The 18469-nt window shown below is 36.6% G+C and overlaps 1 protein-coding gene across 11 annotated transcripts in view; it reads left to right on the forward strand.

Moving 5' to 3' along the window:
- HECTD1 (HECT domain E3 ubiquitin protein ligase 1) overlaps positions 1–15500 on the forward strand; it is a 77851-nt gene extending 62351 nt beyond the window's left edge. For 10 of the 11 annotated variants that reach the window (XM_039351906.1, XM_039351898.1, XM_039351897.1 and 7 more), the window contains 14 exons: positions 522–744; positions 1863–1917; positions 2106–2288; positions 2964–3174; positions 3258–3343; positions 4109–4236; positions 4446–4647; positions 4924–5061; positions 5152–5759; positions 7123–7201; positions 8868–8961; positions 9825–9975; positions 14060–14204; positions 14514–15500. In XM_039351906.1, the coding sequence (XP_039207840.1) occupies positions 522–744; positions 1863–1917; positions 2106–2288; positions 2964–3174; positions 3258–3343; positions 4109–4236; positions 4446–4647; positions 4924–5061; positions 5152–5759; positions 7123–7201; positions 8868–8961; positions 9825–9975; positions 14060–14204; positions 14514–14651 (2441 nt within the window). In that variant the 3' untranslated portion in view covers positions 14652–15500. The remainder of the gene's footprint in view (positions 1–521; positions 745–1862; positions 1918–2105; positions 2289–2963; positions 3175–3257; positions 3344–4108; positions 4237–4445; positions 4648–4923; positions 5062–5151; positions 5760–7122; positions 7202–8867; positions 8962–9824; positions 9976–14059; positions 14205–14513) is intronic. The other variant, XM_039351904.1, reaches the window with a different exon arrangement.
- The last annotated feature ends 2969 nt before the right edge of the window (positions 15501–18469 follow it).

Raw genomic sequence — 18469 nt, forward strand, 5'->3', positions numbered from 1 at the left:
AATATAACAAAAATACGTGATAGACTGTAAAGCAATGCAGAAGGACAATAAGTAAATACTTTGTGCTGCTACCTCCTAGATCCCACAAAATCTCTGTTCCTGAGGAAACACTGAACCTAAAATAATCTTGTGATACTCCTTGAGCATTTTTTCCTTACTTTGTTAGAGTTTTTTTTTATAGACACTATGTTTCTATATCTACACACTATACAAATTGCTAATGACATTTTAAGAAGATTATAGTGTATAATTATAATGGCCCCAGTGTGCCTTTATCAGTCTTTGGAACTTAATGCTCATGTTTACTGCTGTCCTTCTCCCACCGTTTGCTCTCTAAAAGGCCTCTATGATTGTAAGGCTATTCATTCCTTAAATCTAGCCTTAACAGTTCCATTGCCTTTTATTACCTACACATTTATCTTAGTTGTACACAAAGATTGCATCAATTCAAATTTACATGAGTTTGCAGGTGCCTCAGAAAATAGTAAATTATTATTTTTTCATCAATTTATTGGTTTCAGGAACACCTCATTCGGAACTTCTAGAAGAAGTTGAATGTATGCCATCACCACGTTTAGCACTTATCTTGAAAGTTACAGGACTCGGTACAACTCGTGAAGTTGAGCTACCCTTAACAAATTTCCGTTCAACTATATTTTACTACGTACAAAAATTGCTGCAGCTTTCTTGCAATGGCAGTGTGAAATCAGATAAACTTAGGCGAATATGGGAACCAACATACACGTAAGAATTCAAGAATATATTCATAGTTGTAAAATAATCTAAAACTGTAAATTTGCTTCTCTGATAGTAAATTGTAGCAAACAAATATATTTCTGAATAAACATATGTAGGAATAATCTATTAAACAATTGTTAATACATATCAGAAACAATGTCTTGAAGAAATATGTCAGTATTAACAATTCTATGTCAGTCTTTGGGGCCATTATTTCTTTACCGTTTTCATTGCTTTTATCTTTATTGTGATAAATAGATGCAGATTGAATAATCACATAAAATATTTTACTGCATCAAAACAAACCAACATTTATTCATTGTTTTTATTTTTTATAATTTAATGATAAATGATAATGATAATTAACTTGTGGAATGAAGAATTATATTGGTTGCCCTGACATTCTATGCTGGATAAAATTTTCAACAATAGAAATATTTCAAAACAGTTCAAATTTGGACTCTTTCATATTTGAGTACAATTGTTTTGAGTACAGATCTCATTTTGAATGCAAAACAGCTCTTTTGAGCAAGTGATGTCTTTCTTGGTTTTTAGGGCAGTATCTTAAGTGCAAAACAACCTGCTTTGTTTTTGAAACAGCTGCTGTGCACTCAGGTGCTTCAAACTCATGGGAAGTTTTAAAATGTGACATAGCCTGAATTTGAATCATTTTGTAAACTCGTCTTCTGAAAATTATTTAACATTATATTATTATGGGGGGAAAGGAAAAAAAAGCACTTCTCTCTTCACTTTTTCTATAGTGTATATAAATTTATATGCAGTTATGGTGCTCCCCTCTGCCTTTTTTTTAAACCAAAAGTTTCCAAACATAATTTTGTAAAAAATATTTTATTTCTTTGATCATTCTAATAGTCCTTTTCTATCAAATTTAATGATGCTTCAGTATCCATGATTAGATACAGTGGTAAGCAATTTAGAATTATTCACATATTTTGAATTACATCACCCATAATTTCTAACCATACTGTCCAGGGTTTATATGGAAGTCCAAAATATCTGGAGAACTTCAGCCCTGTTGTACAGTTATAATTTAGAAACAAGTTCTTTGGCAATGAACAGCTAGTCAAAGCTATATAAATAACTTTGATCTTTTTTACGTTTAGAATTGTATACAAAGAAATGAAGGATTCTGATAAAGAAAAAGACAGTGGGAAAATGGTGAGAACAATCTTAACCTTTAGATGTTTGCAGTTTTTGCACCTAAAACAGCTTGAAAGCTATGCTAAATTAATTTTGTTACATAAGTTGTGTGATATTTCATAAATGCATGTTCCTAGAGAAGCATAAATTTAAATCTTTCAAACTTACAATCAGGAAAGACCAACATTAGGTGATTCCTGTTGTAGGGTTGCTGGTCAATAGAGCATGTGGAGCAGTATCTTGGCACTGATGACTTACCAAAGAATGATTTGATAACCTACCTGCAGAAGAATGCGGATTCAGCCTTTCTGCGTCACTGGAAATTAACTGGCACTAATAAAAGCATTAGGAAAAACAGAAATTGTTCTCAACTCATAGCCGCTTACAAGGTATATATCTACATCTAAAAATATTAATTTGGAAATGTGTGGTTTTGGTCTTGTGAGAATTTGGATAGATTTGATATAAAACTAACATTGTTTCTTGATTAAGTGTCATTATGTGCTGTTGTCATAGTTAGCTTTTTTTTGTATACTTCTGAATTACTGCAGTAATGATAACCTTAACATGATGCCTAATAATAGTCTAAGCTCCAGCTCGAATTACACATCTTTTTTTCTTTTTAAAATTTTATTTATTTTTATTTATCAAATTTAGAAACCACCCATCTTTCTTACAGAGGAACTGTGGGTGGAGTTCAAATAAAATATTAAAAACATAAAAAGCAAGGATAGTTAAAATTCAGCATTGGAGCACTAACCATCCCACAGCTGCATACTCCTCTGAGAGTCCCATGCAAGATGGCAGAGCCAGGTCTTTAGACATTTCTGAAAAGACCAGGAGATTGGGGACCTGCTTTGCCTCTGGCAGGAAGAATATTCAAGGGGGGGGGGGGCAATGGCAAAGAAAATTCCCTTCCCAGATCCCAGCATTTGGAATTCTTTAACTGATAGGGTCCACAAACATATCTTCCCTGCCTCATTAAGTGGGATGGGCTGATGTAATAGGGCATGTTCCATTATTAACTCAATTTCTATTTATTTTTCTTCTGGTAATTCATGCAGGATTTTTGTGAGCATGGATCAAAATCTAATTTGAATCAGGGAGCGATTTCCACGCTTCAAAATTCAGACATTCTTAGTTCAATTAAAGAACAACCTCAAGCCAAAGCTGGTAATGGACAGAATTCCTGTGGAGTAGAGGATGTTCTGCAATTACTGCGTATTCTCTACATTGTTGCAAGTGACCCTTGTTCTCCTCGAACTTTGCAAGAAGGTTAGTAGAAAATAGCCTCTAAAGATTTCCCCCCTAAAACTCTCTAAGAAAACATGAAATAAAAAATTCTGTTATTATTTCAGAAGGAGATGAACAGCTTCAGTTTAATTTTCCACCAGATGAATTTACAAGCAAAAAAATTACCACAAAAATTCTTCAACAGATTGAGGTGATGTATTATTGAAAAATTATTTTAAGATTTTCAGTTATATATTCTTTTAGATGTTCAGAAATTTAAAATGCAATTTTGTGGAAAAATTAATTCTATGAATATGCCCTTTATATATGATCTATTCAGTTCACAAATCAAAATGTAAAGAGAGGCTATTTATCTGAGAGCCAAGTAGATATCCAGAGCCAAGTAAAAATAATATAGCCAGTTACACAATTCAGTCAACATAGCCTCACTCTTGAATGGTAAGCTTATTTGGATGGAAATTACTGAGATACCCATTATAAAAGTTCAGAAGATTAAATTTCCATTTAAATAGTAAGCATATTCTCTTTTTCTTTTTAAATGTCATTAACTTAGGTGGTTTATTAAAGTGGAAGAACCTGTCTGATACAGTAGCGAGTATACAGGGGCTACATCCCCCAAAGTTGCTGACCTATCTAAGAATTGTGACTAATCCCAATTTTAGAGAGATTTTGTTAAACAACCCATCTCCTAAATCAGAAAAGTGAAAAATACTTAAGATGCCTCTGCCCCTGATTTCTGTTTGCCAAGGATTTAGTTTTCTTGGAGGTTGCCATGCTTGAAGACAAGATTGCTGTGTAAGAAAATTAATTTTTATATAGCATTTATATTAATTTATGAGATTCATGGTTGAAGGTGAGTACAGAAAAGACTAGCCAGCATGTAAAAATAGCTTTATATCCATGCACTTTACTGGTCTGACTTACCTGTTTTCATATTTTAATTGTTAAATCACAGGAACCATTAGCATTAGCAAGTGGAGCTTTACCAGACTGGTGTGAACAGATAACTAGCAAGTGTCCTTTCTTAATCCCGTTTGAAACTAGACAACTGTATTTCACGTGCACAGCATTTGGAGCATCAAGGTGAGAACTGTGCTCAAAATCATTTAATTTCTTATTCGTCCTAGTGTGTAACAGTTTTTTAACATGAATATCATAAGCTTTGGTTTGTTACGTTAGGGGTGAATAATCTTAACATTCATAATATTAAGAATCTTCAATATTTTACAGAAACTGATGGAAGAGATGCTTAACATTTTAAATTAAATGAATGCATTTCTTTTTCTTATCAGAGCTATTGTGTGGCTGCAGAATCGACGTGAGGCAACTGTTGAGCGAACACGAACTGCAAGTACTGTACGAAGAGATGATCCAGGAGAATTCAGAGTTGGGCGCCTTAAACACGAAAGAGTCAAAGTTCCACGTGGTGAATCCTTGATGGAATGGGCAGAAAATGTTATGCAGATTCATGCAGATAGAAAGTCAGTTCTGGAGGTAAAATATATCCTCTTAAAAAATAATAAAATAAATATTAACAAGACAATCTGTGTATGCACAGATCTCTCTTTCTGGAGTAAAGGGGAAAAAAGTTTATTTTGCAGCCTCCTATGTGCTTTTATGCATGGGATGCAAAAATTATTCAGTTTCCCATTTTCATTCACTGGAAGCCTCTATTGATTCTCTGTCTGGGCAAATCTGAATGCATCGGCACATTATGATAGGTAATATTTCCCTTGGAGCTACTTAAATTTTTGTTTTATTGATTCCCAGGTGGAGTTTTTAGGGGAAGAAGGAACAGGATTAGGACCTACTTTGGAATTTTATGCATTAGTAGCAGCAGAATTCCAAAGAACAGAATTGGGAGCTTGGCTCTGTGATGATGATTTTCCAGATGATGAATCACGACAGGTATATTTCCTTTTCAGAAAAATATACAAATAAAAGATATGGTACTATGTAACTTCAATAACACTTTTCTCCTTTGCCTTTTTTAAAAAGGTTGATATTGGCGGTGGATTGAAACCTCCAGGATACTATGTACAGCGCTCTTGTGGGCTCTTCACGGCACCGTTCCCACAGGATAGTGATGAACTTGAAAGAATCACTAAACTGTTTCATTTTCTTGGGATTTTCTTAGCTAAATGTATCCAGGACAATAGACTTGTAGACCTGCCAATTTCTAAGCCTTTTTTTAAACTCATGTGCATGGGTGATATTAAAAGCAATATGAGTAAACTGATTTATGAATCACGGGGTGACAGAGACTTGCACTGCACTGAAAGTCAATCAGAAGCCTCTACAGAGGAGGGACATGATTCCCTATCAGTAGGAAGTTTTGAAGAAGATTCCAAATCTGAATTTATTCTTGACCCACCAAAACCTAAGCCTCCAGCATGGTTTAATGGAATCCTAACATGGGAAGATTTTGAACTGGTAAACCCTCACAGAGCAAGATTTTTAAAAGAAATTAAAGATCTTGCAATTAAGAGACGTCAAATATTAAGCAACAAGGGCCTTTCAGAAGATGAAAAAAATACTAAACTTCAAGAACTTATGATGAAGAACCCATCAGGTTCTGGACCTCCACTTAGCATAGAAGATTTAGGGTAAGGTGATTTTTTTTTCTCAAGTTGTTTTTGTAAATGTTGGTGCTCTTAAACGAATTAGCATACTAGTTTGAAAATTGTGCAAACTACTTGTTTTCTAAACAAAATCACAGAAATATAATATTTGCAGCATTAGCTTACAGTTTAATTATATTGAGGTGTTTATATAGATTTTTATTTAAACATTGTCATTCTGTTCACGTATAAATTGTTTTTCATTGGATATTGAGATATCCTTCAATATAATGAAGTTATGATCATGCTAGATAAATTTTGCATGACTGGAAAAAGTTCATACCCAAAAATGCTTTTTCACAAGGAAGGCAACTGGACTTTCTTGTTTTTCTTTGAAGACGTTTCATTTCTCATCCAAGAAGATTCTTCAGCTCTGACTGGATGGTGGGGAATAGAAAGATTTATATTCCTTGCAGCATTTGCATTTTTTTAGAGAATCGTTGAGGCCACCTGGAGGTTTATCTGTGTCATCAAGATCACCTGAGTAGTGCAAATGGGTGTGGAACCTTCTTGGAACATTCCCCTCATGCACCTCGGTACTGGCTGCTCATGCAGGTCCATTAGGCTGCTGTTGCTGCCCAGAGCGGCAGGCCCGCCCAGCACAAAGGAAAAAAAGCAGCCAGCTAGGAAGCCCCGAGTAGATATGGTAGAGCGCGCCCATGCCCAGCAAGCAAAAGGGCACCCCCGGGGGCACCATAGCCCCCCAGGCCCAGCTAGGACTGCGTGCCTCCCCCCATCTCTGCTGGGGCTGGGCGGGCCTGCAGGTCAGGGCAGCGGCCTAATGTACCTGTGTGAGTGGCTGTCGGCAGCGGCTGCAGCAGGTACCAAGATGCGCAAGGTGAATACGCTCCACCCGCGGATCACGGGCAAGACCTGCGAGGGGGCTGAGATGACCAGTGGCGACCTGCTCTCCAACCAAAAAGAGATGGGACAGAGTAGGCGTGTCTGGTGGCCGCATCATGTGCTACTGCTCCCGACTCCATGTGTTGCCAGTGCTGCTGCAGCATTGCTGCTGGAGGGCCAGGCCGGTATTCACAGTGACTCCATGCAACTCACCACCTCCTGTGCATGTGCCTTGGGGGCCGCCGAGCTGGGCGGGGCCATGGTGGCAGGGGCCAATCCCTCACCATCCCTGGGGCCAAATATTGGCCAGTTGCGGGCCGGATTCAACGCGCGGGCATTGTGTTTGACATGTCTGGTACATAAGAATGAATGAATCTGATACTATTTCTGAATCTATATCGCTGTGACTCTTATCATAGAAATACTATGATGCTTTCTGATACTTAATTATCTGATAAAAAAAACATAAAAAGTTATGATTTACTAATGTTGTCTTTTTTTATAGTCTTAATTTCCAGTTTTGCCCTTCATCCAGAGTCTATGGCTTTACAGCAGTGGATCTCAAGCCTGGTGGAGAAGATGAGGTAAATATTTCTAATAAGACAATTTAGTAGTGTGCAAAATTTTTTGAATCAAATTATCCTGAATTTAAAGGAACCCATTTCAAGGGCAAAATTGCCCTTTCTGAGTACAAGTGGTTTTTAGCATGAAACAGGCCACTTTGAAAGAAATTTTGTATCAAAACAAGCTATTTCATAGCAAAGACCTGTTTCAAGCTTGAGACACTTCCAGTATGCTTAGAGTATCCCATCTGAGAGTATTATGGAAAGATGAGCAGAGTAGTGTCCCTATACATGACTGAAGATTCTATACAATGATGAACTTGCAAAAATTGCTCTCATTTCCTTTGGACTAGATGTCAGTTGTACAAAGTCCATTGTGGTAAGCCTACCCACATCTTGTATGGAATTCTTTGGAACTTGTGGAATCTGAAGAAGTAGATGGGGTTCTGTGCAGAACAGCATTATCGGTGGGTTTGACCTGTCTCTTCCTGTCTCATATTAAGCAGCCAGATAGGGTGTGAGCACTGGATATAGGAGAAAATCTTTTGAGGGAAAGCCTAATGGTATAGCCTTGAAGCCATGGAAGATTCAAGAGGAAGGAGTATCTGGAACCTTTTCCAGGATGATTTAGGCCTCATCGTCATTATCATAATAATAATAAAGTTGGAAGGGACCTTGGAGGTCATCTAGTCCAACCCCCTGCTCAGGCAGGAAACCTTATACCATTTCAAACAAATGGCTGTCCAGTTTCTTCTTAAAAACATCCAATGTTGGAGCATTCACCGTTTCTGGAGGCAGGTTGTTCCACTGGTTAATTGATCTAACTGTCAGAAAGTTTCTCCTTAGTTCTAGGTTGCTTCTTTCCTTAGTTAGTTTCCATCTGTTGCTTCTTGTCCTGCCTTCAGGCGCTTTGGAGAATAGCTTGACTCCCTCTTCTTTGTGGCAGCCCCTGAGATATTGGAACACTGCTATCATGTCCCCCCTTGTTCTTCTCTTCATTAAACTAGACATAGCCAATTCCATCATGAGACATGGATTCCTCTGTTTATATTTTTCTGATGTGTTGTTTAGATTACAAGGAAAATTACCATGTAATTATGTTATTTTGCAATGTATTGGTTTAATTTACTATATTTATTTATGTTCTCTGTTTCATGAGGTGCCCCGAGTTGGGCAATATCAACATTAATAAATCAATTAAAATCAATAAATCTGCTATCTTTTCCTATTATCTAGAGAGTCAACACCTTGAGCATCTCCCCCCCCCCCAAAAGGTCCATGGGATATAGATGAAATAACAGGCCTTCTCTGTAGTAGCTCTCACTCTGTGGAAATCTCTCCCTGTGTAGTTCAAACCCTTTTGTATTTTTGACAGCTAGTTTAAAGCAAGACAATTTCATGTCTTTGGCCTGGTTTGGGGAATCACCAGTATAGCATAGTATACAAACTGGTTGGCTATCTAATATGAAATTTTTTGGAAGTTTTCAGTGCCTAGAGTCCTTTAGGATTGTTGCCAGTTAGAGATTTTATTAAATATATTTTAAAAATCTACTCAGAATAGCTATTTACAAAAATCACAAATATTTCACAAAACATTTTCACACTATTAGAGTCCAATATTAATTTCTTTAATGATCTTCTGTAATGTAACATGACTCCCTTTTGTCCATTGTCAATCTCATTATAGTTGGTAACTATGGATAATGCAGAAGAATATGTGGACTTGATGTTTGATTTCTGCATGCACACTGGCATACAGAAACAAATGGATGCTTTCAGAGGTATGTAATTGTTTATTAGTGACAAGAACATAAATCTCTTACTTAAAAGGGAGATGGGGACCTTGGCAAGGAAAAAGGTATTGCTTTTAAGTCATAATTGGAATTTCTAGATAAATTAGTGAGATGGATTTTTTTTCCCCAATTAACGTTAGTGGATACCAGATGATTTTGGACTCATGTAATTGCAGAATGACCAATGACTAGAGATATTGGGAATCTTCAACATGTGGAGAGTCGAATCCTAAGCTAACTATAATGAAATTATATTTATTTAGCTTCTGTGCCATCCATCTCACCAACGGCAGTTCTCATTAGGAAGCTTACCTTATTATATTAGGAAAAACAACTTTTAAAAACATTTCTAGGTCTTCTAAAGTTTTGCTGACTTGACTTCTGTGATGGTGTTCTTTTACACTTGACAATTTTTACAATTTAATATTCTTGCTTAAACTGTTCTGTTAATTGTCTTGAATATAAATACTTCTTTTTTATATAAACAAGTGTCACATTTTCTTCCTCATTCTTTTTTTCCATGCATGTTGGAGTAAGGAAAGAATGATACTTGGATTTTAAAATAGTTCTCTGAAGAGGTGCTTTATTTGTTTTGTTTTTTTAATTTGCTTGTTTTATGCTATTGTTTGCTATATTCTGTTAAAGATAGCCAAATATTTCTGCTAGGAATTGATTTCTATACCTTTTTAAAAGAGAGAGAGAGAGAGAGAGAGAGATGGTGAATTTCAGATGATTTGTGAACATATTTGTCCGTGTAGTACAAGGAGAGTATTAGAATAAAAGATATGAGTATTTTTTCTGGTAAACATCTTCAAGCATACTCACTTTTGCCCTGTTTTTTTTCCATAAAGATGGCTTCAACCGAGTCTTTCCAATGGAAAAGCTAAGTTCCTTTAGCTATGAAGAAGTTCAGATGATTCTTTGTGGTAATCAGTCGCCATCCTGGGCAGCTGAAGATATAATCAACTACACAGAACCTAAACTTGGGTACACTCGAGACAGGTACTTCATCAAATAGTAGCATATTTCTATTAATTTTAAGATTTAGTCATAAAAGATAATGGTTTGGAGGAAGAAAATAAGGAGGGAATCAATCCAGAACCATTAAAACTATGAAATGTTACTTGTTCCAGCTTCATATTTTTACCTTACAAGGAATTTCTCATCATAGAATACCTACGTTTTCATAAGTTGTAAATTTACCTTATGGCAAAATGGGTGGCCAATAAATTTTATAAATAAAAATAAATATCTTTTAAGAAATTATATATAATACTATATTTTAAACAGTACATATTTATTGAAGGTTTTTTTTTTACAATTTCATTGTAAGCTTGCCTTCTGTAGTCAGAGCCCCAAGAAGCCTTCCTTTACCTAATGTATCTTAGTCATCAAAGGTTTAATCTCTGACTTTTAATTTGATTTGCTGTGTGAAATGATCTTAAGAATATACAGATTTTGTTCTAAATATTTCCAAAGCCCCAAAGCAATTGAAGAAACAAGGAAGGTGGTACGTTATGTAAAATTTGTCAGTGTTCCCATCTCATTCAAATTAGAAACTAGTTAAATGATACAATGATACATATAATACATCTGTTAGTTGGAGCTAAAACTGGTCTGAATTTGTATTCAGAGTTCAGTGGTTCATCATCTAAATTGAATGAGATAACAAGCTTCAATGCTGGGCTTGATGTTACTTAAGTTTTTATTAATGTATTTGAAGATAGCGGAAGGCATATTTATCAGATTTAAATGTGATACAAAATAAAGGTGGGTAATATTCTAGATTTTCCTAAGGATATCTACCATCCTATCAGATGATAGGGCATGCTTCTAGCGCCTTCCCCTAAACATTGCCATCTTATCAGGGCTAGGGCATGGCAGCTCCACCCTATTGAACAATCTTTCCCCTGAAGTTTGGCCTTTACGTTTTTGACCTTCTGAAAAGTACTGAAGGCTTGACTTTTCCCCTGTGCTCTGGGATAGGATAAAGTGAGTGTGTGTTGGAATCTTAACTTGGTGCCAGATTTTTGTTTTTACTGTTTATGCTTTTATGTTGCTTTATTACTGATACTGCTTTAATTACCAATAAAGGAGAATATTTGTAGCTCAGACGGTCCTTGGTGCCCTCTGAGCTTGCTTGTTTTCTTTCAGATGTTTTATATCAGCTTTCCATCTTCCGAGGTTGGTAAAATGAGGACCCAGATTGTTAGGGCAATATGCGGACTCTGTAAACCACTTAGAGAAGGCTGTAAAGCACTATGAAGCGGTATATAAGTCTAGGTGCTATTGTTATTGTTAACATCATCAGTGCTAGTAAGGAATGGGATTTACTTTAGCCTTTTTGGCAGTTCCTTGATTGGGTTATTGCGAACAGTAAACAGCCCAAGCAAACAACTGCCAAGACCACTTCCACCAACATTGACAGGGCAAGCAACTAGAATAAATATTGAAAGCAAACCACATTCCTTACTTGTGCTGATGATGTTACCTAGGACCCCTCACTGATTTAATTCTTGATTGGGAGCTGTCTAGAGTTTGGTATCAGATGGGTGACTATATAAATATTTTTTTTAAATGAATAAATAAAACAAATGACCCACAAAATAGAAAACCTGCTAGGTAAAGAAATGAGTTGAAAATAATAGTGACACAATACAGATATATTCAGTTAGGAAGCAGTATATTGGTTATCTTGGTCCAATTATACCTTAAATACTGTGTCTAGTTCTAGATATTGAAACATAGGAGCAATTTAGACAAACTATAACAGGTGCAAGGAACAGTATCAAGGATTATTCAGAGGCTGGAAACTGAGTCTCAGGAAAGACTGAGGAAAGTAGGTATATTTAGCTTTGAGAAAAGATAAGCGAGCTATAGTAGCAGCCTTTTAAGTATCTGAAAGAATATCAATTCCTTCCACATTCCAGACTGCAAGATATCGAAACAGTGGTCTTAGGTTTATAGAAAGGCAGATTCTGATAAAACATTAGGAAAAATACATCCTGGTGGTAAAGAGAGATAAATGTGAAATTACTGACAGAAATCGACTTCCTGTTTGTTGTATATGTTTGGATTTGACAGCCTAAATACCCTTCTATTACTGTATTGTAGATTATCAAAGAAAGTGTAATTATGGTGCTTCAGCTTGGCTGTCTCTTGCTTTTTAAATTGATCAGAAATCTGACCTCCTGAGTTTCGGGTCTTTCACTGCTAGCAAGGACAATGAGAGTGATAATAACATTCCAGGAAAAAATGGTGGTGTCCAGGCGTCTTGTTTTTGAGATAGCAAGCTCTGAATGTAATGTTGGTAGACAATATAGGGACAAGTTAAAGATCCTGTTCATATTCCACTCAACTTGCCATGTGGTGTAAGTTTCTTCCAGAAAAACTGTCATTCTGGATTTTGAATCCTGCTTGTTATTGATGTTTGGAGGTTTTATCCTCTATCCCCTACCTAGTGGGAAAGAATTCATGTCATCCATAGGCTTGCCCTGAGTCCTTTGGAGTTGGTGACTATAACAAATTTCAATAAATCATCAATATCATCTCTTGCCTAATACAAATCCTATATTAGAACTGGTCTTTATCTCAAAGCAATTGGTATATGATCTGTAGTTATAAAACATAATGATGAGTCTTTTGCTACAATCAGATGAGTCTCTGCTGTAAATATGGCTTATTGTAAAGAACCTTTGCACACTGGGAAGATTGATTAGGTGGTTTGCCTCAGGTATCTTAATGGATCCAGTTAAATTCTGGTATGTGCTTTGGAATTTTCCCAGCAAGTATGGTAGACAGTTGTATCAAGCTATGGAATATAGACACAGCCAAAGCATTTGACAGGATTTCCCTGATTCTTCCCCCTATTTGCCAGTCCCAGGGTGGAGCTCCTTCATTTATCTAGGAAATCAAGTGACTGAAAAGATTCCTGGAGTGCCAGTGAAGGAAGATCGGAAATGAATTTGACTTGAACAATAAGAGCTCACGTTTGAATATATGTTAGGGCAATAAAGGTGACACAGCATATCTCCATCATTATTACATTAGCAGTTTGCATTAAGTGCCCTTTTGAGATTTCCTTGTGGGTTGTTGTGAGTTGTCTTGCAATATTTTGCTGAAAAAATTGTTGAAATTTGATCATGTGTTACCTATGTGAATGAAATTTGATGAGGTGACTGGTGTAGAGATTTGATTTTTTTTTTTTTTGCAATATTACTTTGAAAACATTTCAGCTTGTTAGTTCCCCTCAAAATGGATGGAAAGTTCTGCAGTTTGAACTCTACACTAATGATTTGTTTCATGCCCACCTAACTGCTTTAGGAAGCTGAATAGGCATCTCCTTTGGTGGAGATGCATTTATCCTATGAAGGCAGTGAATACCGTATTTTTATAGGTCTGTTTGCTTTCAGTAGATGTTGCCAATATTGTAGAGTTTTTAGCCATAGATTGTTTTATATTGGAAATACTGGAAATCTTCCAGTGTTGTTGAAATGTAAAAGTCTGTAAGAACAATTAAATAAATAGAACACTTCGATTCTGAATATAACACTATCTTCCCAGTGGATAGCAGAAGCAGGCTTGCATCTATTTAGTTTTCTATGTTGGACTGGTCTCCCCCCCCCCAAGTTCTGGATGTCCCCCACTATGCTGCTGTTCAGAAGAGTGGTGAAGATTTGGGTTTTCATTCAAGCCTTTTATCATGAGAAAGTGGTATGTGTATAACACTTGCTGTCTTTCATTGATTTTGTTGTAATTACTTTGATTATTGAGAGCCACTCATAGTCATTGAAAGTCAGGTGACATAGAAGTTTAATATGTTATTAAATAAAATAGAGATATAATTTTAATAATAATATCATTTTTAAGCAGCCTGAACAATATGAGGTATGCCATGATACATCTATTCAGTTATGTGAACTGTATTGGCTCTCAGTGACTTTTGGGTGTAATTCAAGGTGTTGCTTATCACTTTTAAAATTGGCACGAGGCCAGGTTACCTACAGGATCTGGTTGTGGTTTTTAGGGTCAATTCTTCTTGTTAATAGATCGGTATTTAATATTTACCTATTTGCTTTGATTTTAGCCCTGGGTTCCTGAGATTTGTAAGAGTTTTATGTGGCATGTCTTCAGATGAAAGAAAAGCATTCCTCCAATTCACAACTGGCTGTTCAACACTTCCCCCAGGAGGATTGGCTAACCTACATCCCCGTCTCACTGTTGTACGCAAGGTATGAACATCTTACAACTTGTCTGCATTCTCTGTCTAGCTTGTGGCAGATACCTTTTCATAGCGATTTGGCCATTATGCATCGCAAATTCAAATCTAAATAACAACAACAACAAGTAAAAGTAGTAGAATCTAAAGGAGCCTTCCCCAATTGGATGCCTTCCAAATGTGGGGCTATAATTCCCAAATTTCTGAAATACTGACTAGGGATCTGTTGCTTACAAAGTTAATAAATGTTTAAACTGAAATGGAAGTGTACTATGTAGTCTCTGTCCTCTTTTTAAATTTCATTATGGATATTTATTCACAGGTTGATGCTACAGATGCAAGTTACCCATCTGTGAATACCTGTGTGCATTATCTTAAATTGCCTGAGTATTCCTCTGAAGAGATTATGCGAGAGCGCCTCCTAGCTGCTACCATGGAGAAAGGCTTTCATCTCAACTGAACTGGTGTGTCTGAAATGGGATATCTCAAACTGGTTTTGCATTCATACCTAGTGAAGCCTCCTGTGTTGTTGTGCAGAAAATACAATCTCCATGCTGTACTCAAATGAGACTTGCCTTTTCCCCCTATCCATGAGGCTTTGGAAACACATGGAATAATTTTGTTAGCTGCTAATGTCAAAACAAATCCCAATTAATTACACAGCCAGCAAGAAAAAGGCAAGAACAATGTGTGATGCTTCCAAGGGCTTGTGCAACCAGATGCTGAAGCAAATGTTTGACTGTTCCAAAGAGCAGATCTGAAGATTTCCAGTGTTTACTGATTCAAGATTTATAACAATGCATTTGTGTAAAGTCTACCGTTTAATATCCTGTACACTACAGTTCCATCATTGATCCTTGTTTTTGCTGGCTTTAAGCTAAATGGTCAGAAACTTGCTTCCTTAACTTAGTCAATGGGCATCTCAAGCTTTCTTTCCTTTCTTTAATGGTGCCTGCACTGTTGGAGTATTCTAGTGTTGGGGTAGGGTATTGGCATATAATCATGCACAACCGTTTATTATTATTTCAAGTGGAAATATATTTTGATTTCTAAATACCCTGCTATAAAGATCCAAATCCTCAAATGTGTGTTCATGTATGTATGTGTGTGTGTGTGCGCGTGTAACTCAACAATAAAGCTTTTAAAAGACACTGGTTACTGGTGCAAGGCCCATTTAAAGCAAGTTTTACTTTATGTTGTATTTCCTTTGTATATTAAAACATTTATTTAACTTGTTGCAGTTTGAAGTTTAAAAAGGAGATTTTCATTGTGTATGCTCAACAATAATCATTAAAATGTTTGCAGCCTACAAAAGTCTTTGGTTAGTATGTTACTAGTTACTCCAATACATTTGAAACTTAACAGAATAATAAAATTGGAAGGAACCTTGGAGGTCTTCTAGTCCAACCCCATGCTGAAGCAGGAAAGCCTATACCATTTCAGACAAATGGTTGTCCAATCTCTTCTTAAAAACCTCCAGTGTCAGAATGCAACCTCTGGAGACAAATCATACCACTGATCAATTGTTCTAACTGTCAGGAAATTTGTCCTTAGTTCTAGGTTGCTTTTCTCCTTGATTAGTTTCTATCCATTGCTTCTTGTCCTGTCTTCAGGTGCTTTGGAGAATAGGTTGACCCCCTCCTCTTTGTGGCAGCCCCTTAGATATTGGAACATTGCTATCATGTCACTTCTTTTCATTAAACTAGACATACCCAATTCCTGCGACTGTTCTTCATATATTTTAGTCTCAAGTCCCCAAATCATCTTTGTTCCGCTTCTCTGCACTCTTTCTGGTGTCTCAACATCTTTATATCATGGTGACAAAAACTGGATGCAATATTCCAAGTATGGTCTTACCAATATTATAAAGTGGTACTAACAGCAGGAGCCATGTGGCACAGTGGTTAGAATAGAGTATTGCAGGCTAACACTGCCAACAGCCTGGAGTTTGATCCTGATGGGGCTTAGCCTTTCATCCTTCCAAGGTAGGTAAAATGAGGATCCAGGTTGTTGGGCCAAGATATTGACATCATAAACTGCTCAGAGTGTCCTATAAGACATTATGGATGGTATATAAATCTAAGTGCTATTTTACTATTATTATATTATCTTAAATGAGAAATATTGGCATTATTCAATCCATTCAAAAACTTAATTTGTTGTTTCTATATTGTTTTAGTATGGCTGATACAAGTTAGTTAATACTTTGATGAGATTATTTTTCTATATAAAGTGGCCCCTAATCCAGGTGAGTTTGTATGCATTTTCATTACACCAGTGCTTCTGAACTAAAAAAGGCCAAAATAAAAATAAGGAATCATTTCAGCTGCTCTTAACTTTTTGAAATTTGACCAGGATAATACACAGCATTTTATTTTAGAGGTCTATCTATCTGTCTTTCTGTCTGTCTATCATCTATCTATGCATATATGTGTGTGCATATGTGTGTATTTGTATTACAGCATTAGCACTTCCATTTTCAATTTTGTTTTTTCACAATTGTAAGTTAATAAATCACGTTATCCATCTTTTCTATTCAGTCACTAGAACTTGTATCTTCTCAACATTTTTGTAATGTTAGGGTTTTTTTGTCCCCAAACAGATCCTTTTATCCTTGCTTACCCAGAATTACACATGCCATTTCAATATTTATTCTAGAACTTGAAAATACCCTTTTAAGATTTTTTTTGCTACCTTGTTTTATACTAAGCAAATTAAAAATTTATGTCATCAGGAGATTGAGCTGTTTTGCTCTTCACCCTTCAAACAAACAAACAGTGGCCCAAATAAAGACACTTGGGGACCTTGTCCGTTAAGTTCTTTCACTGTAAGAAAGAATTACTTTCTATTACACCAGAGTCATTTTCCTGGGTCCTAGCAAGAGTCATATGTCTTTCCAGTGTTTTTGCCTAATTATATTCACTTAATTGACAGAAAAAGGAAAGTTCAGCCAAACATTAGAAGAGTCAAATAGTTCTTTTTTTTCAGGTAATTGTTTTGCGTCCTTTATTAAGTAGTTCCATTCTTCCAAAAGGTGCCATGCTTTAATGGATTCAGAGGTTTTGGACAACTATCACATATACTTGTCCTTTTGACAAAAAATATTTAAATAGTAGTTCAGGACCAACTGCTAGAGGAAGTGTATTATAAGGATCCAGCCCTGAGTTTTGAACAGAGAACACTGATCGCTTTGGTCAGCAACCCATGTTGAAGCCTGGATGAAGGTAATGCACATATCCTAGTTCTTTTGGACCTCTCAGTGGCTTTCTTGATGGATTAGATGCTTGAGTTGAAGCATAGGGGCACTGTTTTAAGTGGTTTCATTCTTTTCTTCTAAGCCAATTCCAATCAGTGGTGGGGAGGAAGATTGGCTGCTGTCTTGCAGAGTGCTGCTCTTTCCTCCATTATTTAATAGTTTATGAAGCCATTGGGAGAACTCATCTGGAAATTGCTCATCATAACCCCAAGCCCCACTAGAAGTGCTGTCAATATCCTGTCCCAAAGCCTGGAAACTTAGGATTTGGTTGAGAGAAAGCTTGAATTGAATGCTACTAAAACAAATATTGTGCATACATCAAGGTTCCTCTGTCCTCAGTATTGTTTCTGGACTGGATTGCACTACCCCTGAAGGAGCAGGTCCTGAACTTGGATGTCCTCCTGGCCTCAAGGCTCCTGCTGGATCAGCAGATAAAAGCTATGGTCAGGGTGGACTTTGCTCACGTGTCTTAGGGCAGCAGGATGTGAATGTTTATGACTCATCGTCATGCACACAGACTACTATGCAAGGTGTCCTCCATGGGGCTGGTTTTAAAGATCACTAGAAACATCAGTTGGTGCAAAATGCAGCAGCCTCGATGCTTGCTGATGGTCCTGTATCACTATTTTGCTGGCAATGCCATGTCCTGTTTTAAACTATGATGCTCTTTATGGGGTAGCACTGGGCTCTCTTCAGGATCTCCTCTTTCCACTGAGTTTGGCCAACCTCTTTGAGAAGTGGATGATCATCCCCCATTTTTGGGAGGATGAAGAGCCAGTCTGAAGAGTGGCCTCCTGCAGGAAATATGTTTGGCCCCAATTTCAGTCACATTCCAGAACTCTTGCAAACAGATTTCCTGGTGGCAGTTTGTGAGCTGAGGCCAGATGCTATTTGGAATATATGTTTTTGTTGTTGTTTTATCAAAATTTATATTTTCAATATTTATTGTTTTTTTATGTTGCAAGTCACCAAGAATCTGCTTTTGATTGTGGCAAGTTAAATGATCAATAAATAAAGACACA

The sequence above is a fragment of the Crotalus tigris genome, unplaced genomic scaffold, assembly GCF_016545835.1.
Source record: "Crotalus tigris isolate CLP2741 ecotype Arizona unplaced genomic scaffold, ASM1654583v1 scf7180000018371.15429387391:27106975, whole genome shotgun sequence".
In the NCBI taxonomy this organism is placed as follows: domain Eukaryota; kingdom Metazoa; phylum Chordata; class Lepidosauria; order Squamata; family Viperidae; genus Crotalus; species Crotalus tigris.